Consider the following 27500-nt stretch of genomic DNA (forward strand, 5'->3'; position numbering starts at 1 on the left):
TCAAATGCGATCTGATATATGCAGTATAAAATTTTTTCAAAATATTAATGTCTCTTGATACAAACGTGTGTTTAAAAATTCCAAGCATATTATTTGCTTTTTTGCAGCTGTATTGCATTGTTGAGCATTTTTAAGATTTTCGTAGATTAGAACTTCAAGATCTTTTTCTGAATTTATGATTTCTATAACTACTGTAATGGTTGTGTCGTCATTTTGATTTCATTTAATATTTGGTCCATTTTTGTTAATAAATTGTTTACTTCTTTGTTACATTTCACTCTATTAGCCAGGTTTGCATCAATTTAACAATCTCGTTTATATCAGATTGTAAAATTGCTCGGTCTTCATCGTTTTTGACAACTTTCATGAGCATTGTTTCATCTGTATACGTTTTGTAAATGGCTGATTTGACATGACTTTGAAGGTTATTATCATAATTGACAAAGATTTTGTCATATATGATAACGACCGTTGGTCCTAGCACAAAACCTTGGGAAGATTGCTAGTTCATTAATATTTTAGATTATGAATTTCGAAAACAAACTGTTTAGTTTTGGAGACCTTTCTTCCACTTTAGAAAAATGCCATTTATACTATATAATTCAAACTTTTGCAGCTATATCATGTGTGAATATATATCATAAGTTTTTATTGAAAATAAGTGAGCGGTAATGGCCTGTAATAGCTGGGTCTGTTCTGCTTTCTATTTTAGGAACCAAAGTTAAAAATAAAAGAATGTGGATATGCCATTAGTGTTACATATGCTTTTAAAACAAACGGACAAATGCTATCATCGCTTGAAGAATTATTTCCATCAATCATGTTTAGGCTTTTAAGAATAAAGTTTTGATAAACTGTTACATCCAAAGTTAAAACATTTCTTTTGAATGAAAAAGGTGGCTGTATAGTTTAAGCTATTCAATATTTACTTTTTAAATGTTGTTGCAAGTGTAAAAAATCAGAAGGAAAACGTTATTTGGCGACAGCGAGACAGTTCCATAACATTTTAATTTTTCATAGTTTACTTTTTTCCACTGATATCATGTATAGAAACGGAAAAGAAAATATAAAAACTTATTCTTAGGTTTTTACTAATATACCACTCATTTTATAAATTGGTTTTTCATAATCGAAAAAAAAAATGACTGTACGTATATTAAATTTGACAGTTATAACTTTTATCCATCAAAAACTGCAAATATTTAGATAAAACAATTAAATTTGCAAAAAGCCACACAGTTATTTCTGATGAAACAACCCGTATCGTAAATAATAACATAAAAACCTTACTTTATTTTGATATGGCGACTTGGAAAAAGAAAAGCATACATGACTGTCTTAATGGAACAATGGGAGGGTATGACGGAGCAGAACTTTTTGAGTTTATAGGACTTTATATGTTAGATTTATTAAGTGAATTAATCAATTTAAGACTTTAGCCATTATCGCGACGATGGTTTAATTGTAAAAGGTAAAAAATCTGGTCCACAGCTCAATAAAAGTAAAAAGATATTGTAAAAATGTTTGAAAATAATGGCTTTTAAAAAATAATACAAAATAAACAAAAATTTGAAAATTGTGAATTTTCTTGACGTCACATTTAACCTCTCTGAAAATCCATACAAGCCTTTCAAAAAACCAAACAATAAATTATGGCATATAAATAATAACTTAATCATCAACCCCAAATTCAAAAACAAACTCCACTTTCGATTAACATCAGGCTAAACTAAATCTCCTCTAATAAAAATGTATTCAATTCCTTTAAAAAAAAAAAAAAATGCCCTTAAAAAACTATTTTTGAAATTTTTGAACTAATATTTGAACCTGAAAACAAAAATAAAAAAAAGCGAATTAGAACTAGAAATGAAATTTGGTTCAACCCCCTTGGACCGAAAGTGTTTCCACTAATTTAGGAAAAGTGTTTTTAAAATTGTTTTAGAAGCATTTCCGCCCTCTAATAAATTAAGTAAAATTTTTAATCGGAATACAGTTAAAGTAAGCTTTAGTTGCGCAAATAGTATGGAAAAATGTAAAGAAAGTAACAATTGTTTTCTTAAACAAAAAAGAAATCCTAAATCAAAAAACTACAGAAAACTATAATTGGAAGTTGTTTATCTAAAAATGTGGAATGTAAATGCGCTGTTTCTTTTTAGAATGTACCTGATAAGCAATATAATGACATAACAAAAGGTGTATCAAAAAAACGTTTTGCTAATCATAAGCAATATTTTAAAAACAAAAAGTATTCAAAAAACACCATGCTGTCAAAAGTCATATGGGATTTGAAAGGTCAAATTTGATGATTCTATACTGAATTGGTCCATCCTTAAAACAGCGCATGCATATAACAAAATTCCTGAAAAAATCATACTTGCCTTCAGCAAACATTTTAAAAAGTTACTCATGCAAATCAAGAATGCTTATAAAACAAAATCCGATTTATTATCTAAATGTAGGCACAAAAATAAGATTCTCCTGGAAAAATATTAAAAAAAATGAGCTTATATATTAGTTAAATTAATTCACCCTTTTGAAAATCATTTTTTTAAATATATATACATATATATTAACAAAGAAAAAACAACTTTTTCTATGGTACTTTAAGTTTCATGCCTATACGGCAATCATCAGCCATTGAATACAAGTTCAATAACAAAAAAAACCGCTAAAATTACAAAATACTGTGTTGTGGGATCTTAACGTCGCTAAGAAAAAACAAAATATTAGATAATCACCGGTGTCAAAAAAAGATAAGAAGAATTTATTCTTGTGTCTGCATTTTGAAATCAACTCATTTCGTTTATTTAACAAGTTATCACCTTTATATGTTAAAATAAGGAATTTTTCGTATAAACAAAGATTGCAAATTTTTGACGAAATGTTATAAGGTTTGCAACGTTTTACAATTTTCCACTTAATTAAGGGTGTAAACATTTTGTCGTTCATGTCCCAAATTTCTTTAGACAATTCGGTATCATTTTTATATTTATTAATGTTAAAAGATTTTAGATGGTTAGCATAGCAAAATTTAAATGGAGTTTCACATAAGCCAAAATATACTTTTTCTTTGTAGTCAGGTTCGTTTGACGACACGGTCGCTTGATAAACGATGTTCTTTGAGAAGCACTGATTGTTCATGGGACAGATGTGTTTATTGACACAGTTGCATGTTTTTCCCTCATCTTTACCTTGGCTTATTAATATCCAGTGGTTGTGCGAATTACTGATGGACTTGATGTTTGGCATACATGAGTAGCTTATTTTAATGGTATTTCTATTAAATATCTTACGAAGTTTGTGACCAACCGGAAAGTGCAGGTCTACCATGCTCAAAAAACGACTTCCTATTTTTGTTGCAACATTGGTACTGAAAGGTGGGTTGTACCAGATTATGTTTCGCTTGCGATTTTTGAATGAGATCTGTGTTTTATTTGAATGGTAGGTGAATTTGCAGATAAAACCTGATTTAAATAATGCATCTTGATAAGGAGGAATGGATTGTTTAAAATTATTTTCGTTAGAAGAATTGGTTGACAATATTAGTTCTATAGTTTGAGGAAGGCTTTTTAGTATACTAGGAGGGTGGTTAGAGGCAGCATTTATATAACTGATGGAATTACCAGGCTTGCAGTAAGGTTGGAAAGAACTGTCATTAAGATTTAACGTCAAGTCCAGATAATTAACAATTTTAAAATTACAGCTGATAGATATATGAAGTTCATTATTATTAAAAACTTTCACGAAGTGCTTTTTAATTTTTTCCATCTGTTGGCCACTCCGGTTCTTAAACACTGCTAGACCATCATCTCTATACAATCCAAATTCATCTTTATCGTAAGATTGTGATAATTGAAACAAGATAAATATTCCAACTAACTCACAAACTTCTGCGCCATCAAAGGCTCCCATGGTGACATCAAATAAGCCTCCACTTTTTTTAATCCAAGCTTCACCGTTGTTAAATAAATGTTGTTAAATAATTGTTAAATAACCGTTAAATAATTGTTAAATAATCGTTGTTAAATAATTGATATATATATATATATATATATATATATATATATATATATATATATATATATATATATATATATTATATATATATATATATATTTATATAATATAATATACATACGTATATATATACATATATATATATATATACGTATGTAAATTATGTTAGTATATTTTACAAATAGAGTGCTCGATGTTCTTAAAGAACAGAGCATTAATAAATTAGTAAAAAACACTTATCTAACTTTTGTCTTCTACTTTAAGTTTCACCATTGCTGGATCATCAGGAAGAGTTTCTTTTTAAACTCTGCTAATATTACCATAATCATTAACTTATCTTTGTTATTTACATCTTACTATTATTGTTTATAATCATAGCGATAGTGAATCAATTGCAGTAATAGTTTTTATAGTTATTGCCTTAATTTATGCAATTGTTACGTTTCTTTTATTAATTTGTGTAAGTAAAGTTATAAACTTTAGTATAATTATTTTTGCGATTGTTTTAATCATTAGTCATACATTTTAGTAAAGTTATCATGATATAGTTATAATAAAAAATCTGAATTAATTTCTAAATGTAGGCACGAAAATAAATACATAAATATATATATATATATATATATATATATATATATATATATATATATATATATATATATATATATATATATATATATATATATATATATATATATATATACATTCATACACACACACACACACACACACACACACACACACACATATATATATATATATATATATATATATATATATATATATATATATATATATATATATATATATATATATATATATATATATCATCACCATACAATCACCATATAAAATAATATAAGAACAAAAATTGTAACCTGCAAATAAAAACAAAAATATTTTTTAAATTTTTGCGTTACTATTATAATGGCTTCTCTTACTTAAGTATATAAAAACTGAAGTCCAAATATTTGCTTTAACATATTTTCCATTGTCCAAAATTGTAACACCGTACATTTGAAGAAAATTGATGTTTTAGTATTTCCAAAGGCCACACGAAATTTTCTTTTGCAAATGCTCCAAAATCTCGGTGAGTCCAAGTTTCAAATACAAACAAGGGTTTAACAATACCAAATATTTGTAATTGAAGGCATGTTATACCAGTCTGCATTAAATTTTTTTTTTTTTAAATTTGGTTCCATTCATTAAACCATAAAATAAAAAAATTTACAATAATATTTTGTAAACTCGCATAAATAAGGTTAGGTGCACTCATATATTTAAAAACTAGTTAATGGAGTGACACCTAAACAACAACAAAAAAAAAATTAACAAATAAAACATAAAAGGAATTATAAATAAGCTAAAAGAAATTAAAAAGAAAAAGAAAAAAATAAAAGAAAGAAAAAATGGAAAATAAAGCATTAATGAAAAAACATGATATTAAAAATTGAAATAATATAATAAAAATAAAAATATTAAAAATAATGTGAATAAAAAAACTAAAAATAACTATATCATGATAACTTTACTAAAATGTTTGACTAATGATTACAACAATCGCAAAAATAATTATACTAAAGTTTTTAACTTTACTTACAGAAATTAATAAAAGAAGCATAACAATTGCAAAAATTAAGGCAATTACTATAAAAACTATTACTGCAATTGAATCACTATCGCTATGATTATAAATAATAATAGTAAGATGTAAAAAACAAAGATAAATTAATGAAAATGGTAATATTAATAGGGTTTAAAAAGACAGTATATAATAAAAGTATTAATAGTTTTATCAATACAGTAATTTAAAAAAAGCAATAATAATAAAAGAAAAATTTAATATTCGTTAAACATATACTCAAAATAAAAATATCTTAATTTAATTTCGATTGAGAAGAAGATTGTTGTTAATAATAGGGTGTTTAGTAAAAATCTTTTTTTTCATAAATGGTATTGTTTGGTTCCTGTAAGAAATATATAAATGTTTTATAGAGCGCTTGCCACATTTAATAGTGTTAAAAAAGGAGGTGCTCAAGTTAAAAATTTCAGTATTTTGCGTGTAATATTAGTATGTGTCACTTGTTTTAATAAAAACCAATTTAAAGGAATTTGTTAGTTTATTTTGAAGAAAATTAAACACAAAGAGACTGTTATAGAGCTTTACAAGGTCTTGAAATTTTATAACTTTTAAGTCAGGAAACCTGTTTTCGATATTAAATCGTAAGGGAGAAAATGCCATGATTCTAATTGTAAAGGAAAAAATGTCATAATTCATAAAAAGGAAGTGCATTGTAAATTGTTTATACGATGCTAGAGAAAACTACCTTTTTAACCCCAAACAGTGCGACATTAACTTTAATGTGAGAAGAACAATGAATAGTAAATTGATGATAAATCATGTTGGGGAACATAGAGTCGTATTAACGACAACATACTATTGGCACGTTAGAGTTTTTTATTTAATTGAACTAGTTGATAGTGCCATGAAATGTTTTTGTCAAGAAATAGCCCGAGGTATTTTATTTACATAGATGGAAAAAAACTTTTACCATTGACTCTAATTTTCACATTATCACTATCAATCTTTTTTTTTGGAGGGTGAAAATTAATAGTTTCAGTGATATTGATACTTAGGAAAAGACGGTTACTATTTAACCAATGACACAAATGATAAAGACCTAAATTAACTTTTTTTCAATGCTGCGCGAGTGATTTATTTATGCATAGAAGATTAGTGTCGTCAGCGAAATGATGAACAATCGAATTATTTATAGAGTGAGGCAAATTTTTAATATACATTAAAAACAGTAAAGGTCCTAGAACAAAACCCTGTGGTACACCATACGTAGTAACTTTAAATGTGGATTAAAACCCATTAGTCGAGACAAACTGAGTACGATTGTTAATGTAGGATGAAAACCAATCATTTGCGATACCCCGTATACCATAGTGATACAATTTTTCAGTTAAAGTCTTATGGTCAACTGTATCAAATGCTTTTTGGGGATCAATAAAGACGCCACTGGCAAAAAAATCACTATCAATTGCACCACGAATCATTTTAGTAATGCTAAAAAGTGCTTGGGAAGTAGAGTGTTTTAAACGAAATCCAAACTGACAGCCGAAGAGACACTTAGAATTATCAAGAAAGTGGTAAATACGAGAATACATTAATTTTTCAAGAATTTTGCTGATATTTGATAATAATGTAATTGGTCTTTAGTTATGGCAGTCCAGTTTTGAGTTCATTTTATGGATTGGTTTAACAGATGCAGTTTTTAAAATTATAGGGAATATACCAGTACCTAATGACAGATTAACTAGGTTTGAAAGTACTGAGGAAATATCATTACCAAGAAGTTTTCGAATAAAGGATGGAATGCTGTTTGGACCAGAAGCCTTGCCATCATTTAGAGAAAGAATAACTGATATTATTTCATTTTTTTCAGTATGTTTGTTGAAAAGAGAGTCAAGGTTTGATCTTTTTAAATACTTATGGAAGTCAATATGAGGTAAATGAATATTTTTTGCAGTTATTCAGGGATTGAAGTTAAAAATGAGTTAAAAATTACCGAGATTTTAACTGCATCATTGATAATGGTGTTGTTTGAAGATATACAAGATGTATATGAGATATCATTCGAACGTATATTTAAAACAGTTCTAATACCCTTTCACGTAGCTCTTAAACTATTCCTATTAGTAGTAAAGTAGTTTTTTTTGCTTCTTTGAAAAAGTTTTACTTGTGATTTGTATAGGTTTTGTAAGTTTTTTCAAGAATTAGTATGTCATGAAGATTTGTTGTTTTAAGGAACTTCATAAATATATTGTTTCGTTTTTTTATCAAGGTTAAAATTGCTGAAGTAATCCATGGTTTAAGGCTTCGAGTTAAGCCACGGTTACTTAGTTTTTTTAACGGTGCGTGTTTGTCTAGAAGTGAGTTAAAGCTAGTGAAGAAATCTTCATATGATTTATTTGTATTACTGTTGGAAACTTTGATTACTTTATCCCAGTTGATTTCCAAGTAATCATTCCTGAATTCTTCAATATTTAATATTTAGAAGTTTTGAAGAATAATTCTGCTTTTTTGAGAATTAATAATTCTTTTTTTAAAAGATAAATAAATTAGAAACTGTGGCAAATGATCCGATATTCGAATAGTTAGATTGCCGGAAATAACATTTCTAGAAGTTGAATTAGAAAATATATTATCAATTAAAGTACTTGAGTAATTGGTAATTCTTGTTGGTAAAGATATAAAAGGATGAAAGTTATTTGAGGCAATGGTGTTTAAATACTCCTAGATTGAATTATCTGAGATTGCCTTCCTAAGATCGATATTAAAGTTACTCATTATTAAGATGGTTTTAATTTTTTCAACATCAAGTTTTTCAAATAGAATAGCTAGATATGAAACAATAAATTCATTAATATCCATGTTAGGATGGCGATAAACACAGCCTACTATAACATTAGACTTTTTAAGTAAAATGATTTTAACAAAAACAGACTCTAAGAATGGGGATTTATACATAATTAAATCATTTCTAGATTTATAAATTAGTGTGTTAGAAATGTAAAGAAGGGCACCACGAAATGAAGTTTTTGTTGGAGTACGTTTATAAATATATACACTAAAATCAATAGGAGTTGTTGAGAGTATGTCAGATTTCAGCTAGTTTTTGTTGTTCCGTTTATACCAAAAGGTTACTTCGTCAAAATGTTTAACTAATAATTCGATATTTAAATGAAATAGAGAAAAGAAATTATTATTGATGTTTGAAGTGTAAAATTTTTCAGTTTCAATGTATTTACAACTGATTGGATTCTCAACTATGTTCGTATTGTCATCGTCGTTGTTATTTAGCTGATAAGTAAAGTAATTATTAGGTCGATTAAAAGTATCAGATTCTCAGGAGCAAGGAAAAAGGGAAAGGTCATTTGGTAGATCATCGAGATGTAATATATTGTCATTTAAAGTTTAAAGACGTAGTTTGTTATCCAATATTGAACTAAACGGCGAAATACTGTTGCAACAGGTAATACAGAGCCAATAATTCATGAAAGGGATATTTGATAAACTTTAATCATTATTATTTTAAAAACTACAATTCCTGTGGATTAAACTTAGGCAGTGATTGCATTGAATTGAATAATGATTAGCACGAATAAGTTTATCACAAATATTGCAGAGCTTTGTCATAATAAGTAGAAAATTGATTAGAAATAAAGTTATTGATATTAGTAAAATTATCACGACAAAAATAATATAAAAATAGTAGTAACTATACGGTAATATAACAATGATGATGTTTATGATAAAAATATTGCCAATATCATAATATTAACGGAATATAATAACAAAAATAATAAAAACGACGATCGCAACAATAGCAATAATAATAAAAACAGTTACAGTAATAACAAAAGTAGTAGTAGTAACGTATGATAAAAATATAAATACTATAAATATGACAACGCTTAATAATAAAATATACAATTATATAGCTACTAATAATGTAATCAATAATATAATATAATAGATATGTAAAAAAGAAAATAAATTGAAAGAGCTAAAAAGAAAAAAAAAAGAAAAAGTTATAACAATTTCAAATATAACCGTAAACTTATAAATTTCTTTAATTATTATTCATCTAACTTGACTCGCTGATGGATGGCAAATATTTCAAAGTTCTTTTTCAAAATTCGAATTTCGTTGTTGTATTTTCTTTTTTTCTTTTTTATCTGTAAGTATATACATATATATATATATATGAATATATATATATATATATATATATATATATATATATATATATATATATATATATATATATATATATATAAGTATATATATATATATAAATACGTATATATATATACATATACATATATATATATATATATATATATATATATATATATATATATATATAAACATATATATATACATATATATATATATATATATATATATATATTTATATATATACATACATATATATATATATATATATATATATATATATACACATAAATACATTTAAATATATATATATATATATATATATATTATATATAAATATATATATATTTATATATATAGATATATATATATATATAAATATATGTATATATATATATATATATATATATATATATATGTATATGTTATGTATTTATATAAATATACATATATATAAATATATATGTATATATATATATAATATATATATATATATATATATATCTATATATCTATATATATATATACTTATATATATATATATATATATATATATATATATATATATATATATACATATATATATATATATATATATATATATATATATATATATATATATATATATATATATATATATATATATATATATATATGTATATATATATATATATATATATATATGTATATATATATATATATACATATATAAAAATGTTGAAAATACTAAACTTTTTTAACATTGTTTGTTTATATTCACAAAAACAAGGAAAATAAATATATAAATTAATAAAAATTGCGAAAATTATTTGACAACCCATGACCACACCTATTTGTGTGATTATAACCACCTCTGAAACCAATTGGGGCAGGTTCAAATTTCATGATACCAATTACTTATTTTTAGATAAGCAAAATGTAGTATTTTAGATATGCAAAATGTAGTATTTTGAAAAAATGTTTTGATATTTCATAACCAACTTTAAACAACCCTAAAATGATCACTTATGTAGTCGTGATCAATATTTAAGAACGAGTACTCCAAGTTTCAGATTTTTTACGGCAATGACCTATGTTTAGACATACGGCCTGTCCTCTCTTATTAAAAAACATCAGAACATCTTATGATCACCATTGATCATCACTAACAATAATTTTTGAGCGGGTATGACCGACTTTTAAGTCCAAATTTGCCATGATATCATAAAAGTTGATCCAGATAATCATTATGAACGAACGATTTTAACGGCAGGGAAGTTAAAAATGTTAAACATTTTTGCAATAGCTCTATTGTGAGATATTTTAGAAATGCTCGACAGTACAATTATTAAAAATTTAACAACAAAATAGAAATCTTAGAGAACAGAGTTATTTCACTAAATCAATAAAATAAGGCTCTTAAACCAGAAGTAAGTGTTTTGAAGCTGTTTATTAATACATTGACACTAATCGAATGTTTATCTCTATCTGGTTGACTTTATCTGAAATTTTAAATGGCTTCTTATATTTATCACAGAAACTTTTATAAAGTTACACGGTTGCAAAGTATTTTTATTAGAATATATAATCGTAGTTTTATTTTACAAAGAAATGCATTAAAATTGATAAATAGGAAGATTTTGTGTTTTTATTAACGCATTTATTAGAGAGACGGTCTCAATTAAACTAGTCAAGTATCTCTAATATAAAAGCTAAGTTTAAATAATATCCTTTATAAAATTGACTCCTACAAGTTTTAATCTGTATTTTATTTTATTTTTTGCAATACAAGCTATTGTATGACCTTATTTTGATTTTAAAAATTTTACGGGTTACATTTTCAATTTCAACATTGCTTTACTTTATTTTCAAAATGTCATAGACAACGTATTTTTACAATCCTCTTACATAGGTTTTTTTACTTGAAAGGAGACGTAAACTTTCTGTGAAATGCTCTCCCACGGTGCTCCTTGATAAGACCGTAAAGACGTCTGGGACCACATAAAATAACTGCAAAAAAAAATGTATTAAACATGTATATGCTAAATCTGAAACAATAAATGAGTTTTAGCTCAACAAAAATACTTTTTAAATTTATGAATATATTATATAAAATACTTTTACCTAATTATAAGTAAAAAATTTATGGCAATATAAATAAGATATTTATGTGAACATAAATTCAAAGGATTGGATTGCATTTTATCTAGTTCCATTGATGTTTGACCCAGATCCAGTGCGAAGTAGTTTGTAACACTTAAATAATGTTTTTAGCAATAATGGAATGTCTGTATTGGCGCATTAATACGTATATCAATAGAAAAATGCAATTTAGATTTATTATGCATATTAAATAATTTTGGCCGATGCTTGCAATATTGTGTAAAATTATTTAAGTCAATATTTGCTGGTCCAATTAACAATAATAATATCAACTTAGGTCAGTAAAACATTAAAATGCAAATCCTTGTCGCTAAAACTTCAAGACAGTTGTAAAAAAATATAACTTTTGAATACAATATTTAAAAGAAAATTTTGAATTGAAAAATAATACTTTGTCTAAGAGTTTCAACAAATTATTATGTTTAAATAAAAATTTATCTTTACAAACACAATTTTTTATGTAAAATTTAAAAATTTGTAAACTACTTATTTTCTAAAAAACAATAAATTTTCCTTTTATATTTAAGAGTCATTTTTTGTAAGAATCAGGCAGTCAATGGAAGTGACCTCCTCCAAATTGCTTGAATTTTTTATATATTGATCAGAATGTAGAGAAAACCTGTTGAGGAAAAAAAAAAATTTCAAAAATGTTTCGTTCACTCGGAATCTGGGCTTAAATTTTTGAGATTTTTTTAAAAATTTTTAGAAATTTAGTTTTTGCCACCTTTGAACCCATTTTTTTGGCAAGGCAAAAAGTTGCACATAGCTTTTGTAGTTAATATCAGATGTAACCCAAAAGCTCTCTCAAACAAATATAAAAAAGTTGCGTGACACTGTGCGGTTGGCTAATTATCATAGTTCAAAAGTACAAAATCAATCACTTTTGTCAACTTTTAATCGGAGTTAATTCTAGCGGCGAAGTGTTGCACACAATTTTTCTTTTAGGATTTGAAATTATCAAAGGTATTGAGTCTAAAAATGCAAAGAAAGTTATGTGATACCTAAGGCCAATTAATATATTAAGGCTTGAAATTGGAAAAAAATGTTTTAGTATACTTACAAAATGAACCATTACGGCAGAGGCGCTTAGTTTTGTAAAAATGTAAACATATCCAACTGTCAATACAAAAAGGTCCTAACATAATAATAAAAAAAATTCGTGTGATTTTGTCACACGCATGATATAACATGAATTAAAAACTGAACAAAAATCTAACATCAAGATAACTATATTGCTAATTAAATAAAACATAAATCAAACATTTAAATGTTTTTCCATTTAAAAATTAGTTTTTCATTTATTAATAGAGTCATTTACACACATTATCCACCACATCACATATAAATTTTACTCTGCTGCAGTAAGTTTCTCTAAGAATAATGATATGACTGTATTATAGTCTTCTTCGGATAATGAATAATCGCCACAACCACTGATTAGAAAAGGAGCATTTACTAAACAGATAATTTTATCAGTTTGGTTATTTATCTCCTCGGTAGTAACTGGCCAGCGAAAAGTATTCTTCTCTTGCCCGTTAATCATACAATTAACTCTGATCCCAGTTATAGATACCTAAAAGTATTAGCGCAACATTTAAGATAATATAATAAAGAGTTTATGATTTGTTTAATTTTGCTTACATTTAATAAAACTTGTAAATTCTTATATAATGTCATTCTGAAATTATTTTTACATTTTATTTATATTCCTTTTATTTTAGAGCACTGTTTTGTAAAACAAAATAAAAACTTGAAACTAATATATACTTTGAATAATATTACCTCCACAATATATCCAATATTCCATTGTTTTTCATATGCAACAGCAACCCAATCATTCACTTTCCATACAAGACAAATTTCTTTTGCAAGATTGGCGATGTCTTCCTCATATTTATTATCATCTTCATTGTCTCCTGCCAGATTAAAGTCATCATTTTTGCCTTTCACATAACTTTTTTTGCATTTTTAGACTCAATACCTTTGATAATTTCAAATCCTAAAAGAAAAATCGTGTGCAACACTTCGCCGCTAGAATTAACTCCGATTAAAAGTTGACAAAAGTGATTGATTTTGTACTTTTGAACTATGATAATTAGCCAACCGCACAGTGTCACGCAACTTTTTTATATTTTTTTGAGAGAGCTTTTGGGTTACGTCTGATATTAACTACAAAAGCTATGTGCAACTTTTTGCCTTGCCAAAAAAATGGGTTCAAAGGTGGCAAAAACTAAATTTCTAAAAATTTTTAAAAAAATCTCAAAAATTTAAGCCCAGATTCCGTGTGAACGAAACATTTTTGAAATTTTTTTTTTTCCCCAACTGGTTTTCTTTATATTCTGATCAATATATAAAAAATTCAAGCAATTTGGAGGAGGTCACTTCCACAGTTTCAGGAATTTGCCTCATTCTTAGAAAAAACGGCTCTTAATACTTTAGAGTGTTGTTTTAAACCGTTTTTTACTAAATTAATTTACTTAAAAAAAGTAAATATAAAGTATTTTTATTAACTAATTATCATATTTATTTACAGCGTCTTTACTCGTTGCAATTTACAATTGAATGGTAGTTCTAAAAATAGTATGTTATAAAAAATTAAAACTAAAATTTCATTTATTTTTAGGTACCACAATTATGTTTTTTTATTAAAAAAGAATACAAATTTTTTTATTTATACCAAAGTTATGCTAACTCCAGAAAACCGAATTGAATTATTAGCAAACTAGGTAAATGTTGAATTAGTTAGTTATCCATAACTATTACAATTAACATTAAATAATAAACAAGCTTTTGAAATATAAAAAATAAATCTAAAATTATCAAAAGTATAAATAATATATATATCTCTATATATATATCTCTCTCTCTCTCTCTCTCTCTCTCTCTCTCTATATATATATATATATATATATATATATATATATATATATATATATATATATATATATATATATATATATATATATATATATATATATATATATATATGTATATATATATATATATATATATATATATATATATATATATATATTTATATATATATGTGTATATATATATATATATGCATATTTATATATATATAAATGTATGTATGTATGTATGTATTAATGCAAACACTCACGTTATATATTGTTAAACAGAAAGAGTTACTTTAACATCATAAATCTGTTTGTTTATGATTGATTTTAACAATTTTAGAAAGATGTTTTCATTTATTTTACGTTTATTTTTTTTCATTTGTAGATTGTTAATTGCAGTTTAAATTGAATGTTTAGCTAATATAAAATTAATTGAACTTTGGGCAATGAAAATAAATAGACAACTAATGATTTGAGTTCTATCACAATGGAAACTTTTAGTGAAAACACGTTGATAATTTTAAATGAAGCAAAAACTAACTTTATGGATTATGATTTACCATACCTTTTAAAAATATGACATAATCTCTTTTTTTGTCAAGTCCTATAATTTTCCAATGCACAGTTAGGCAAATATTAGCAAACCCTCTCAAAACCAAAATTTATATAAGTTAGTTAGTAAGTTAGTTAATTAATTCAGAGAAAACCACAGCCTTGTTAAACTCACCATTGGCTGAGCTTAAGCGCCTATACCGAACTTGTATGTCGGCCACATTTGTGTAGCATTTACAGGAAATGATGAACTGTTGTAACTACGATTACCAAAAACCATCGCGTAGTAGTTTAACTTTATCAACTAATGTTGTCTCAATGACATTATCTGGCAAAGCATTCCAGTTACTGACTACACGGTTGTTAAAAAACATATGTTTGTCTTTGCAGTTTCTGAAAATTTTGCGATAAAATCTGATTTAAGGTTTTAAGCTGCAAGGCATTACGTGACAAATAATAATGTGTAAATTGTTACATAGCTTATATTGTTGATCATTATTGCCTCTTTACCTTCTTATAGAGTGGATAATTTCATTATTTTACATCGAGTTTTTAAGTGTTTCTTTTAAAAGCCTGAGGTACTTTCTTTGCATTGCGTTGTACTTTTTCAATTTTTTTTATGGTAATATTAAGGTAAGAGTTCCAAGCTTGTATAGCAACCTCCAGATGCGGTCTGATATATGCAGTATAAATTTTAATTCTAATGTTAATGTCTCATGATACAAACGCATATTTAAGGATTCCTTGAATTGTATTTGCTTTATTTGCAACTGCATTGCATTGTTGAGCATATTTAGGAGTCTCGGAGAATAAAACTCCGAGATCTTTTTCTAAATTTGTAACTTATAAAAATGTTGTATTGGTTCTGCTGTCATTTTAATTTTATTCATAATACTATCAAACTTTATTAATTCAGAGTTTACGGTTTTTTTACATTCAACTCCAATAGCCTGATTTGCATCCAATTAACAATTTTGTCCGGATCGGATTGCAAACATACTCTGTCTTCATCATGTTTGACAATCTTCATGGGCTTTGTGTCATATGAATACGTTTTGCAAATGACTAATTTTACATGAATTAGCAGGTCATTATCGTTAATGACAAGGGGCGTTGATCCTAAAACACAACCTTGGGAACCCATCTAGTTAAGTTAATCTAGTCAGAAAATGAATATCTAAAAATAGCACCCTGCTTTAGGAAAGGTTTTATCCGCTCAAGAAGATTGCCAATTATACCATACATTTAAACCTTTTGCAGCAGTTTCACGTGCAAACATATACTATTGTTTTCATGGAAAAAAAATTAGAGATATTGGACTTCAAATTAGATGGGTTTGTTCTGCTACCGTATTTATAAATGGAAATTGAAAAACAAAAAACAGAGGACCTGCCGTTCATATGCCACATGCTTTTAAAACGAACGGACTAATGTTATTATCGCCCATTGAAATATTTTATATAGCATATTTAGCTGTTTAGGAACAAAGTTTTGGCAAACTGTTAAATCAAAAATTAAAAAGTTAGTTTTGGATGCAAATGGTAGCTACGTAAATTAATGGTATAGTTTTTACCCTACTGTGACTTTTTAGCTCCGTAAATTATTTCATAAGTTCAAAAAATCAGAATAAAAAGATATTTGGAGACAGCAAGACAGTTTTATAACATTCTAATTTCTTAATGGTTCACATTATTCTATTGACAGCATATATTAAAAGAGAAGAAGAAATGTAAAAACCTATTATTTATACTTGCTTTTTTTTTAAAAGCGTTTTTAAATAAAACGCCTTAAAATGTGCAACATAAATTAAAATCTAATCACTCTAAAAACTCTAAGCAACTTGAAAAAAAATAAAAACAACGAAAAAAAAAAAAAAATAATAATAATAACAGGGTTATTATATCAACGCGTGAACGAATATATACTACTTCTTTCGCAAATCATCTACTGATGTTTATGTGTTTATGTGCATTCTTTGTTTTATTGCACCTTGCATTTTTATTTTTTTTCTACAACGTAACTTTTTGTTAATTTTACGTATTTTTACGTAATTCAAAGTAATTTAACGTAATTTAATTTAAATTACGTAATTTAACGTAACTTTTTGTTATACTGTAAAGATTCTATTAAATATTCGTAATATTTAATAGAATCTTTAGAGTATACGTAAAATTTTTTGTTAATTTTACTATTACAGTAAAGATTCTATTAATTATTACGAATTTGTAAAAAATAATGTAGAAAAACAAAAAACAATTGCAATCAAAATTTTTTACAAACACTTACCGTTACATAAGCGAAATAACAAATGGCTGCACTAGGCCAAACTGAAGTTCTACTTTAATTTACACTCACATATATAGATAAAACTTTACAGTCAAATTTTCTGAGCATAGTTGAGCATAGTAGGTGTTAGGTTTTTTTATTTAATGATATCAAATCGCAGATTTTGCTTTGAAAACTGATCAAGAGGCATAAAAACAGTTCTAATTAATTATATCTCGTAAATTCTATTTAAATTTGCACTTTAATTGATTTTGTAAAAAGTTATGGTTAATTTTATGAAAATGGGCGGATCAAGGAAAAGGTTTTGATTACTGAGAACAAATAAACTCCAAAGTTTTATACCTCGTAAACCTAAGTTTAAGGGCAACTTGTTGATAAATGATTTTTTGTACTATTTTTAACTAGACTAATATTGCTTGATAAATTTAAGTTACATAGTATTATCTCTCAGCGTTTGAAAATTTTGACCATATAAAATTTCTTACGTATAAATGAATAAACATTACTGCAAGCTTGCAAAGAATTAGAGTTTGCTAAATTTTTTAGCTTTTTGTTTTGTTAAAAGTGAGAAAAATGCATCATCTAGAACTTTTAGTATTAATGTCACCTAAATAACTATTATAAAATGCCATTTCTTCAAAAAATTTGTACTTTATTTATTTCAAATGATTTTTTTTTTAATTAAGTAGCGCCCATAAACTGGAAAAACAATATTCCTTTTTTCAATCAGAGTCTTTACATGCACCTTAATATTATTTTTTTAAGGTAAAACAACAGGGAGCACTGCCCAATGAAAATCTCCTGGTCTCAAAGAAGTTTTGATTTTATGACAAAATTTCTTTGCAGCTACGTTACTAGGTAATCAGAATAAGTACCAGTTAGGCAAGCGTCAAAAAATACAATCAACCTGAAGAAATCACGGGGCTATTAATGTACTAATGTATGTTTTATGTCATCACTCTGACTTATATATATATATATATATATATATATATATATATATATATATATATATATATATATATATATATATATATATATATATATATATATATATATATATGTATATATATATATATATATGTATAAATATATATATATATAAATATATAAATATATATATATATATATATATATATATATATACATATATATACATATATATGTATATATATATACATATATATATATATATACATATATATACATATATATGTATATATATATATATATATATATATATATATATATATATATATATATATATATATATCTTTGAAAAATGTTAAAAAGATAAACTTTATTAAACGTTATTTATTTATATTCAGAATATCAAATAAAGTGAATATAAAAAATAAATAAAAATTGCAAAATAATTTTGACAACAAGTTACCACTTCTCCCTGTTCGATGATTACCAGCTTTAGAGACCATATTTACAAAAATCAATTTTCCTAACACCACAAAATTATTTTTAGACCTATCCGAATATATGACCAAGTTTTCCTAATAACACTAACTTAATTTTAGTCCTATCCTAGTTCCACTAACTTATTTTAGACAATCCGAAATATTTAAGTGAGTGGTCGTAACCGATCCTAAAGAATGTGTATTTTCAGTTTTAAATTTCTTTATCGCAATTACCTCTATTTAGGCATACAGCATGTCTAATCTAAGTAAAAAACTTTAGGACTTATTATGACCACCCTTGAACACCACTAAAATGACCATTATAGTGGTGTTCAAGTCAAATAGCTCTATTAAAAAAAACTTTTAGAAATGCCGGACATTACAATGATTAAAATTTTGACGAGAAAATAAAAAATTAAGAAGAAATTTATTTGAGTTTTTATTGGGATATAGGCACAGCATCATCAGTATATAAAAGAATATAACTACAAAAATTGTGACCGTAAAATAACAACAAAAATATTTTTTCAATTTTTGACTCATCTTTTACATAGCTTCTTTTACATAAGTTTGAAAAAATAGAGGTCTAAAAAGTTTTTTTAACATCATTTCAATTGTCTACACTCACACCACCGCACACTGAAGAACATTGATGTTTTCGTAACTCCAAGTTATACCAGTCTCCATTATCTTTGCATAAATTAAATTGCGCTGAGAATATTGAATAGGATAGGGCATAAACACCTAAAGTTAGGAATAAAAGCTTTAAAATAAAAGTTGATAAATACAAAAATATCAATGGTCTTTAATGTAATGTAGTATGAATTTGGGCAATGGACAATATGTTAGAACATTTTTGGACTTCATTAATTTTATACTTTAGTAAAAGAAGCCAAAATAAAGGTGACGTCAAATAATAAAAAATTTTGTTATTGTAATTTAACAACCACAATGAATAATATATGATTATATACATATATATTTTTTTATATACATATATATATATATATATATATATATATATATATATATATATATATATATATATATATATATATATATATATATAAATAAATATGTAAATATATATTTACATATATAAAATGTTAAATAAGTTAAACATTTTTAAACGTTTATATTTATATTCGCAATAACAAAGAAATTAATTTTATAAAATTAACAAAAAGCGCGAAAATTTATTTACAACCCTTAGCACATCTTTCTGCCAGATCATAACCACCACTAGAGACTATGGCCAAATTTATTTTCTGATCCCAATTAATTTATTTTAAACATGAAAAAAGTAGTATCTTGAAATACAATTTAGATTTCCTAGGTCCAGCTGTAATCAATCCCAAAAATAATCACCTGGATGCTCGTGACTTTCCCTATCGAACAATCCAAATTTTAAATTTCTCTAACGCAATTACCTATATTTAGACATATAGCATGTCCTTTCTAATTGAAAAACATCAGAACATCTCATAATCACTTTTTAACACTACTAAAATGACCATTTAAGAGGGCATGACCAAATTTTAAGTCCAAAATTGCCCAGATATTATACAAGATAATCAAAACATTCATTGTGAAAGGACGGTTGCAACGGCAACGAAGCTTAAAATGATAAAAACTTTTACAATAGCCCTATTGAAAGAAATTTTAGAAATGCTCGACAGTACAAATATTAATAATTTTAACGACAAAATAGAAATCAAAGAAAACAAAGTTATTTCACTACATGAATATAATAAGGCTATTAAACTAGAAATAACTGTTTTAAAATAGTCATTTAAGGCACCTGTACTAATAGAATGAATATTTTCCATCTGATTGCGGTAATCTAAAATTAAAGATTTATTGTAACATTTATCACAGCACTCCTTAAAAAAATACCCAGTTGCAAATTAATATCGTTAAATTAAAATGTCGCAAATTTATTTTAAAATAAATGCATTAAAATTAATGAAATAAAAGTTTTTGTTTTGATGTTAACGTATTCATTATACTAAGAGTGCATTTTTAATTAGTCAAGTATCATTTATATAAAGACTAAGTTACATCTAATCTTTCTGATAAAAAATGACTCTTACAAAGGTTAATAACGATTTTTATTTCATTTTTTGCAAAATAAGCTATTGTATGACTTATGTTACGGTATCAATATCACAACTGCTTAACATTATTTTTAAAATATCATAAACAAGCAATTTTACCGATCCTCTTAAAAACGTATTATCTCTGGAAAAAAGTGAAAACTGTTTAATTTGAAATTTAAAATCTACATTTTGTAAAAAAAGTCATTTGTAGTGGTAGAAAACTAATTTGTAAGGTATTTTTTATTTTGACAGTTTCTATAACAAACTTTGGTGCAACTGAATGAAAAATTTATAATTATAACATATTATAATTATAACATAATTATAATATATAATTAAAACAAATTCTGATGGATCTTTAAACCTAAAGCATTTATGTTTTGATACTGTTTTTATAAACACATATTGTTACCAACTTATTAAATATTTATATCCTTAATCCCACTAAATAAATGAGTTTTAGCTGATCAGAAATACATTTAGGTTTATAAATATTTTATTTTTAAAGGTTTTAGCTAATTATAAGCAGAAAATTTATGACGATATAAATATGATATTTATTTGAATATAAATTCAAAGTATTGGATTGCATCTTATCCTGTGAAGATGTTGTTTTACCCAGTTCTGGTACAAAGTAGACTGCAACATTTAGGTGATAATTTTAGCATTAATGGAATGCCGATAATAGTGCATTATAAGTTACATTATTATTAAAAAGCAAAGTAACCGCATAATGCGTAATAAATATTAATTGCTGACACGTGCAATATTGTGTTAAATCTTTTTATTCGATACTTGATGGTAAAGTGGTAAATAATAATTTTCACTTGGTTTACTGAAACATTTAGATAAAAAACTTTAGAAAATATAACTTTTAAATGCAATATTCAAAACAAAGTTTTGAACTAAAAAAAAACACTTTGGCAAAGAGTTTCAAGAAATTCTGTTTTTAAAACATTTTTTCTAGTAAAATTCAGTTTCCGATATATAAATCCATAAATTGCAATTAATCTATCTTCTAAAAAACAATCTTCTATTTCATTTGATATTTGAAAATGTGGTTTTAAACCGTCTCTTGCTAAATAAATTTTGTCTAGAACAGCCAATAAAAATTAATTTTATTAATTATTTATTATTATTTTTAGGGCCTTTTGGTTTAAAAGCTGAATGTCAAAGTAAGTTATTAAATTAGTTTGTTATAATAACCAAAAAACACAAAGTTTAAGAGACTAAAATATTGTTTTTTTTATAAAAAAAAAAAAAATGTTTGTATTTATCTCAAACATATGGTTAACTCGGGTAAGCCAAACGTAAAAATTAGTATGAAAAGGAAAAAACATTGTAACAGTTAATTTTGTATAAACATTATAAACAGCATTAAATTATTAAAAAGATTTATAAATATAATAAAGAAAACTAATTTTATTATTAAAATATATGTATATATATATATATATTTATATATATATGTATATATATATATATATATATATACTTATATATATACGAATAAATATATATACGAATATTTATATAAACGTATATATATATACATACGAATATATATATAAACGTATATATATATATATATATATATATATATATATATATATATATATTTATATATATATATACGAATAAATATATATACGAATATTTATATAAACGTATATATATATATACATACGAATATATATATAAACGTATATATATATATATATATATATATATATATATATATATATATATGTATGTATATATATATATATATATATATATATATATATATATATATATATATATATATATATATATATATATATATATATATATATATATATATATATGTATGCCTCAATGTCCGCTGCGGACATTGAAAAAGCTCTACTAGATGCACTTGCAGACGATGGTTTTCAAGCTTACGAGGAGTTAGAGATGGAATGACAGTGAATCTGTTGATGTGTATTTGGCCAGTTTAGGTCAACTTATGGGTTTGGTCAACATTGAAAGCGAAGAATTATTGCTAAGAGCGTTCATAACTGGATTGCCGGGTGAAATTTCAAAGCAGCTACGAGCACAAGTGAAAATATTTGGTATCAGGTTACAGGATGCATTAAACCATGCACGAGTATTCATGATGGAAAAAACAAAAGAAGATTATGTTTCAACAACAATCCCTGGTTTCTATAAACATGTTAAAAAACCATCCGCTACTGATTTTAACTGCTGCAAGTGTGGCAAGCCTGAACATGTTGCCCGAATCTGTTTTTCGAAGAAAAAAATTGTTAATGATGGAATAAAATGCTTTAGATGTGTAGAATCTGGACACATTGCAAGATTTTGTTCGTTGCATCAGGGAAACTCAAATGGGGAATCGCAAGCGCCAGCTGTTTCCCTAAATACAGATTCCAATTGACTTCCTACATATTTGGTAACTTCGCGAGGCAACTTTCTCCAAATTGCAAACCGACTTGGTCCACAGTCAATTATTGTTAAATATGGTATACCATGTGTCGGGTACATCTAGCACTCCATTTTCCCATTTTATTGGCGCTGGATCAATTAAATTACATTGACAAAATTTGCGAACACATTCTTCAACATCTTTTCTTAATACGTGCGGAAGTCTTCGTTGCACTGTAAACATTGTCCGATTAACGCCAAAATAATGCTTTGAGTGACAATTACGAATTTCTTCAGCAATACTTACTCCACATACTGCCACACTACAACATCTCCAGATCCATCAAATTTTTCAATCTTTGTCGCCATAGATGCCATACTGCAGAAAAAGCTTGTTATTACGACAACTTTGTTTTACTTTTATTAGGTCTTGCAATAGAGAAAGTCTTCTTTTAATAAACATTTCTGAAAATGCATTTGATCGAATCCTATGACTTTTAGTCAGCATACTTTAATGGCTTTTGTTACTTAAGTATAAAAAAACCGATGTCTAAAAACTTGTTTCAACTTATTTTTCATTGTCTAAATTCACAAAAAAGTGTATTGAAGAACAATGATGTTTTGATATCTCCATGGCCTCACGGACTTTTCTTGTGAAAATGCATTAAAGTGTATCTCAGTGAGCCAAAACTTTAAATGCGAACAAGTGGTTAACGACACCAAAAACTTTTAGTAAAGGCAAGTTAAACCAGTCTGCATTAGTTTTTCATAATGTAAATTCCGATGAGGACTTTAAATGGGATAGAGCAGAAACTATCAAAACTGAGAAGAAAATATTGTAAAAACTTTCGTGAGGCTTTGGAGATACCAAAACAATAATGTTCCTTTTTGTACGGTGTTATAAATTTGGACAATACACAAAATTGTTAAAATGAAAATTTAGGATTTAATTTTTTTCTTACTTAAGTAAAGGAAGCCACTATATAAGTGACGTCTAATTTTCAAAAAATTTTTGTTGTCATTTAACGCTCACAGTTTTTGTAATTATATTATATTATATGCTAATAATGCTGTTGGCTATAATCCAGGTGAAAAATTAAATAAAATATTTAGTTTCAATATTTGGTATATTGAATTAGTTTATATATATATATATATATATATATATATATATATATATATATATATATATATATATATATATATATATATATATATATATGTATGTTAAAAAGTATTAAACTTAATTTAAATTTAATATTTATATAAACAAATTATCAAAGAAATTTAATTAGATTAGGGATCGCCATAAATTATAAAACGCCAAAATTTAATGAGCTAATTTGATTTTAAAAATCAAAATAGCTCATTAAGTTTAATGCAAATTGCTACCTAAAAGAACTTATGATCTCCTTTTTTAAAAATAAATTTAACGTTGTGTATTAATGGACAATCCCTTTGCGTTTTTTAGTCATTATTTTTCAAAGGTCCAAGATCTTCTTAGTTCAATTTAAATAGCGTTGCGTACCAACACCTGTAAGTATGAATATCTTAAGCTTATGTTGCGTTTGCGGGAAGTATATAGAACAAACATGTAAAACTACAAAAAAAAAATTTAATAAACTTGTAAATGCTAAATCTGAAATAATAGATGAATTTTAGCTAAACAAAAATACTTCATAAACTTTTTAATATGTTATATGAAATGCTTTTACCTAATTAAAAGCAGATAATTTATGACAATATAAATATGATATTTATGTAAGCATAAATTCAAAGTATTGTATTGTATTTTATCCAGTTTCATTGTTGTTTCACCCAGATCCAGTACCAAGTAGGTTGTAACACTTAATTAATATTTTTAGCAATAAAGGAACGTCAGAATTTGCGCACTAGTACGTATAGCAATAGAAAAAAGCAATTTAAATTCATAATGCAAAATAAATATTATTGGGCGATGCTTGCATTGTTGTGTTAAACTTGTTAAGCCAATATTTGCTGGTTAAGTTAACAATATTATTATTTACTAAGAGCAGTAAAACATTAAAATGCAAAACCTTGTTACTAAAACGTCAAAACAATTGTAAAAAATCTTAACTTTTAAATACAATGTTCAAAACAATATTTTGAATTGAAAAAAATTACTTAGGTTAGGAGTTGATAAACAAATCATGTTTAAAAAAAGTTTTATCTTAAAGAACACATTTTTTAATGTTTGTTTAATTAATTGCAAACAAAATATTATTTAAAAAACAATCAAATTTCGTTTCATATTTAATACTTTAGGATGTTGTTTTAAACCGTTTCTTACTAAATTAATTTAAAAAAAAAGTAAATATAAAGTATGTTTATTAATTATTTGATATACTATTTTAGAGCGTATTAACTCGTTGCAATTAACGATTAAATGTTAGTTCTTAAAATAGTATGTTATAATATTATAAAAAATAAATTAATCATTAAATTTTTGGTACCACAATTATGTTATTTTATTAAAAAAAAAAATCAATATAGGTAAAAAGTTGTATTAGTTAGTTATCACAAATAGCATTGAATAATGAACAAGCTTTTGAATTATAATATAACAAATCTATTATTATCAAAATGTTAAATATATGTATATATGTATATATATATAATTATATGTATATATATATACATATGTATTTATATACATATATATATATATATATATATATATATATATATATATATATATATATATATATATACATATATATATATATATATATATATATATATATATATATATATATATATATATATATATATATATATATATATATATATATATACATATATATATACAATAGCGCATTATTAGGTATAGCGATGATATATTTAATTTGCTGATTATTTATTTATTCATATTATTTATTTAATTATTGATATAAAATTATATTGCACATTAATTATTATAACATATTTATGGCCGATGCGTGCAATATTTTGTTAAAGTATTTAAGTCGATATTTAATGCCCAACTGGTCATTATTATTATTCACTTAGTTCACTAAAATATTAAAATGCAAAACTTGTCAATAATTTATTAAAACAGTTGTAAAAAACAAAACTATTAATACAATATTTAAAACAAAGTTTTAAATTAAAAAAGTATACAAAGGCTTAGTATTTCGAGATCTTTTTATAAGTTTAAAAACTTTTATCTTTAAAAACAAAATTTTCAACATATTATTCAAATAATTGCAAATAAATAACCTTTTAAAAAAATATTAAATCTTTTATTTTATTTGATATTTAAAGGTGTTAACTTAAATCGTCTCTTACTAAATTGTAATTAATAAAAATATTTTATTAATTGCTTATTTTAATTTGTAGGGCTTTATGAAGTCCCAGATAAAATTAAAGGTAAGTTATCAAAACACGATATTATAATAACGTAAAAAAACATTATTTATTTAGTTTAAAGGATTAAAGTTATTTATTTTTTTAACGAAAATTTACAATTTTTTTATTTTTCCCAAAAATAAAGTTTACTTTGATTAACAAAAGAAAATAATTTTTAGAAACATTAAAAACATTGTAGCAGTTAATAAATTATAAATATTACAAACAGCATATATATATATATATATATATATATATATATATTCATATATATATATATATAAATATATACATTTATATATATATACATATATATATATATATATATATATATATATATATATATATATATATATATATATATATATATATACATATATATATATATATATATTTATATACACTACCGTGCAAGTCTCCGCTCATGTGTAATATTTGCAAGGAACAGTAAATGCAATACATTTTGGGAAGATTTTAAATATATAAAAAGAATAAAATGGTAATATAAAAAGTTGATGAGGCCAAATCATAATTTTGCATACTTTTTCCTTTTCTTTTTGTTTCAAATAATTTTGTTTACCTTTGTTTTGTTGAGTTCTGCTGCTAAAAACAT

At 24.8% G+C, this 27500-nt stretch overlaps 1 protein-coding gene across 7 annotated transcripts in view; it reads left to right on the forward strand.

The window, feature by feature from the left end:
• LOC136082347 (uncharacterized) overlaps window positions 1-27500 on the forward strand; it is a 448050-nt gene that overhangs the window by 76159 nt on the left and 344391 nt on the right. For all 7 annotated transcript variants that reach the window (XM_065801362.1, XM_065801364.1, XM_065801367.1 and 4 more), the window contains exons 10-11: window positions 22261-22290; window positions 26879-26908. In XM_065801362.1, coding sequence (XP_065657434.1) covers window positions 22261-22290; window positions 26879-26908 — 60 coding nt within the window. The remainder of the gene's footprint in view (window positions 1-22260; window positions 22291-26878; window positions 26909-27500) is intronic.

The sequence above is a fragment of the Hydra vulgaris genome, chromosome 07 (assembly GCF_038396675.1).
Source record: "Hydra vulgaris chromosome 07, alternate assembly HydraT2T_AEP".
Lineage (NCBI taxonomy): Eukaryota > Metazoa > Cnidaria > Hydrozoa > Anthoathecata > Hydridae > Hydra > Hydra vulgaris.